The 4,259-nt window shown below is 40.4% G+C and overlaps 1 protein-coding gene across 1 annotated transcript in view; it reads left to right on the top strand.

Annotated features, from left to right (window-relative positions):
• PGAM5 (phosphoglycerate mutase family member 5) overlaps positions 1 to 4,259 on the top strand; it is an 8,828-nt gene extending 4,569 nt beyond the window's left edge. Inside the window, exons 4-7 of the mRNA XM_009888142.1 lie at positions 209 to 334; positions 1,520 to 1,608; positions 1,906 to 2,039; positions 3,941 to 4,259. Coding sequence (XP_009886444.1) covers positions 209 to 334; positions 1,520 to 1,608; positions 1,906 to 2,039; positions 3,941 to 4,091 — 500 coding nt within the window. The 3' untranslated portion in view covers positions 4,092 to 4,259. The remainder of the gene's footprint in view (positions 1 to 208; positions 335 to 1,519; positions 1,609 to 1,905; positions 2,040 to 3,940) is intronic.

Below are 4,259 nucleotides of genomic sequence, written 5' to 3'. Positions count from 1 at the left end.
TGATGAAAATACAACTTGAAATTGTCCAGCCAATAAGCTTGATCTGAAGAAGTAGTGACTCTGGTAAAAATATTTTCCAACTACTTTTTGAAAGGAAAAAAACTGACACTGATGGAGACCTTATGTCTTCTGGACAACCTTTTTTGGTAGTTTGTGCGAGGCGCTTACATGGGTGTCACCAATTTATATAATGAATATCATTTTTAAGGTCGAGAGCAGGCTGAACTGACTGGACACAGGCTGGCAAGCTTGGGATTAAAATTTGATCAGATTATCCACTCCTCCATGACCAGAGCAACTGAAACAACTGAAATTATAAGCAAACATCTCCCAGGTAAGTGACTTCCCTTAATTTGTTGTCTTCTGATCCTTAAACCCACTTCCATTAGAATTCTGAGCTTGTCTTTAAGGTTGAGATGTTACTTAGCCAACTTTCAGCCCTGTGTGAATATGTCTGTATTTATAAAGAAACTAACTACCCTAATTCTGCTTGTTTCCAGTTCATCTTTAAAAAAAAAAAGAGGGATCTGCCCCTCTGAGTGACTAGCTGCTACCTGTACATACTGCTGTGCAGAACTCTGCCCGTTGCTCTTCAATTAGGCATTTCGTAAAGTGACTGTCACAGGTCATCAGGCTTGGCTTAGTCCTCAGTCTCGGGCGGGCAATAGCACAGGAGAGAAGAGGATCATAAACACAATATCAGCTTGTAGTGATGCTTGCTGGGTTAGTTAACAGGCCCTTCTTGTGTGCTCTGCTATGCTGTGTGCAGGGGACGATGCGGCACACTCAAAAAGGTGTAGGTTTTTTTTAACACGGGTGCTTTGTTTATATGGGGGTTTGGGTTGTTGTGGGTTTTTTGGTGTTTTATTGGATTTTTTCCTCCTGATGTTCAGACATACCAGAATCTAAACTAAAAATATTTCACTATACATAATTCTGTGTGGTATTTTAGCAGATATTCAGGTATGACAAGCTGAATGTCGGTTGTCTTAACCATTCTGTGTTTGTTTTATTAAACATGCTGCTGCTGCAAAAAAACCCCAAATCAACAAAACAAAAAACCCCAAACAACCCCTCAAGCTCCTAAACAAACAAAAAACCACCCCACCTAAACCATCTTTCCTTCCTCAGATTAAGATATTAAAATGTTAATATTAAATACGAAGTGTAGCATTAGCATTAGGAGTAAGCATTAACTGTCATACAGCTTTAGATTAACATCCTTGCAAGTGCATTTCTTCCAAGTGCAGCAGATTGGGAAGACTCAGTTTGCTGTGCCAGGCTGGTCTGGCTCTTCTTAGTCTGAATAAACTTTGTCTTGCTGATGACAGAACAGTTGTGTTGGAGAGACTCACACACCTTGATAGGAAGTGTGTAGACTAAAATAGTCTTCAGGAAGGAGAGGAAGATTTCCTTGAAGAAAGAATGTAAAAAAATGTATTAATTGTAGAGTTGTGTGCCTCTTTGCAGTGGTAGGTGAAGTAACAACTCCTTTCTGAGTATCTATTTAATATTTTAGGAGTCAAAAAAATAAGTACTGATCTGCTGAGAGAGGGAGCACCTATAGAACCAGACCCTCCAGTCTCTCACTGGAAACCTGAAGCTGTGGTAACTTTTTTCTGTATTTGTTTGGGTTTTTTAATATACTTCATATTGACAGTAGCAATAACTTGCAGTGTCTGAGCTGGTGCTTTTCATCATAGAACTTAGATAATTGCATGCTGTTCTCCTCCCCAGTAAGCCTACAGAACAGTTAAAATAACTTACAATCCTTAAGTATTAGTTCAGCCTCCAATGTGCATCCCTGTAAAGTAGAACTCTTCAGAAGACGCAGTCCATTTGCATGTGCAGACGATGGCATGTGATGCTCTGAGCTGTGTTTAATTCTGAACTCTGTGCCATTAGCAGTATTATGAAGATGGAGCTCGAATTGAGGCTGCTTTTCGAAACTTCATTCATAGAGCTGATGCAAAGCAGGAAGAAGACAGCTACGAAATCTTTGTCTGCCATGCCAACGTCATCCGCTATATTGTGTGCAGGTACATGTTGGATTGCGTGTTCATCTGTGTGCTTTAAAAGGTCGTAGTTTTACTGACATAGTGTTGGTGTATGGCACCACTGGGCGAGGAGTTGGGTTGATTTGGCTTGTTTGAAGTTGTTGGAAGTCAGTGCCTGCAATACGAGTGGCTGCTTCTGCAACTTCATCACAGGATTAATTTGCAGATAGAGGACAAATTTGAAAATCAGAAGACTTGCATTCTAATTCTAAAGTGAAAATGGCTAAATTGGTGAGGCTCGAAACCTTTTTGTACATCTGAACAGTCTCTAATACCATAAGCTTCTGCTTCCCATAAACCTGAGGAAGATGCCTGTGTGGACTGTTGGAAAAGACAACAAATAGAACATCTGGCTGGATGCATCTTTTTGAGATGATGTGAGTTTGATCTTGCATAACAAAAGACTGATTTAGTTTTGGGAATTTTTACTAATGAAAATTTTTGTATTATGTTCAAGTTGTATTAGTGTGGTTTTGCAGTAACACCCTGTATTGGGTTAGAGGGGAGAGTGGATCTTTCTGCTAACATCAAGGTTGTTCATGAAGGAGAAAATAGTTCTGGATCTTTGCCTGTCTCTGTATCCAGTCAGCTGAGTCTTTTATTCCTCTTCCCTATCAACAAAGCACTGTCTGTAAGATAATTTGTCTTGAGCAGGACATATGTGATTAAACTTTAATCTGATCAATACCTACAACAATTTCAGTTAGCTTTATTTAGCTGAGCTAGTTAAATCCTAGCCTGTCTGCTCTGTGGATTGTTTTAGAGCTTTTCAAAATTGCTATACTTAAAATTATTGATCAGGTAAACAGAATGTTCTTTCCTGTAGCAAAAGAGATCATCTTTCTGCTACCTAGGGTTTTTCTGAAATAGCCATATACTTTTTCTCTTTGCTGTTTCTTCCTTCTTCTTTTTAACTTCTCTTCTGTGCCTTCCACTGCAGGCTATCTGATATCACAATTGAACACAATGCATTTAGTGTTTCCTTTGAATCTAGCTTAACTGTAGCTGTTACTTAATTTCTTAGCCTTTCTAAAAGACTGTCATAGAGCCAAACCCAAGTTATTCTGTAGTATCTGAGGCAAAAAAGTGTTTGTGACAACTTCATATTTTCTCCATCTGTTTTACTACGATTGATGGAACTCCTGACGCTATTCAGTTAGGGATTTTAGAATAGCTGGAGACTGGCTGTGATACTGTGGTTATACAGAAAGCACAATGTACTTTTTCATGCCGCTTCTGGGGAACAATACAGCTGGTGGCAAGTAGTTCTGTGAATTTCTTCCATAGGCACACACAGGCAAGTAGAATGAATCCTGTCTCACTACCTCATCTCTGCTGTTGTTACATACCTACCCATGTTGATTCGGCTAAAATAGTGCATAAGTGTGCTGTTTGCCACTTATGCCTTTGGTCTGCGGAGGAGGCCAGTGGGGTGGTGAGCCGTCTGCTCTACCTGTCCTGAACTGTGCAGGGTTCTGTGGTGCTGCAGTTGGCTCAGTGGCCAACTTGAACCTATGCTGTCTATCCTCCTGTCTGTTATGAGGTTGCTCAGAGTGCTCCCAGCAACCTGACTATGTTAGAGCTTCTACCCTCTGTCGATTTGAATTAACCCATTACAATAATCATACCCACCTGCTGCACTCAGCTTACGCAAGTGCATTGCTGCCATTGGTCCAGGTATAGACGCTGCGTTTTCATATCAATTGCACAAGAAAAATATTTTTTCTAGGGCTGGCTGTGGGAGCTTTAGCACGTACGCTGCAGAATGACCAACCATTTTCCTTTTTTTCCTTATCTGGAACAGAAGGTGATGCTGTGAGCGGCATGTTAATATATCTGTTTACAAATTAATAACTATTTAAATTTTTATTTATTTATTTTAGAGCATTGCAGTTCCCTCCTGAAGGCTGGCTACGAATGTCTCTTAACAACGGCAGTATAACTCACTTGGTGATACGTCCAAATGGAAGGGTGGCGCTTCGAACACTGGGTGACACAGGTTTCATGCCTCCAGATAAAATCACGCGCACCTGAATGAGCAAAACTGACGGCTGTCCAGGAGCTGCCTCTAGTCTCTTTGCACTAGTACATTCAGCTACAGTACCACTAGATTTTTATTGGTTATGTTGGGGTGTGATGCTGTCTTAAAAATGTCCTTTAGCCCCTTGCCTCCTTCATACGTATTCATATCTGCCTTTCAGT

Source organism: Charadrius vociferus, unplaced genomic scaffold, assembly GCF_000708025.1.
Source record: "Charadrius vociferus isolate BGI_N301 unplaced genomic scaffold, ASM70802v2 scaffold326, whole genome shotgun sequence".
In the NCBI taxonomy this organism is placed as follows: domain Eukaryota; kingdom Metazoa; phylum Chordata; class Aves; order Charadriiformes; family Charadriidae; genus Charadrius; species Charadrius vociferus.
Note: the sequence above shows the minus strand (reverse complement) of the source record. Positions and strands in the feature narration are given on the sequence as shown.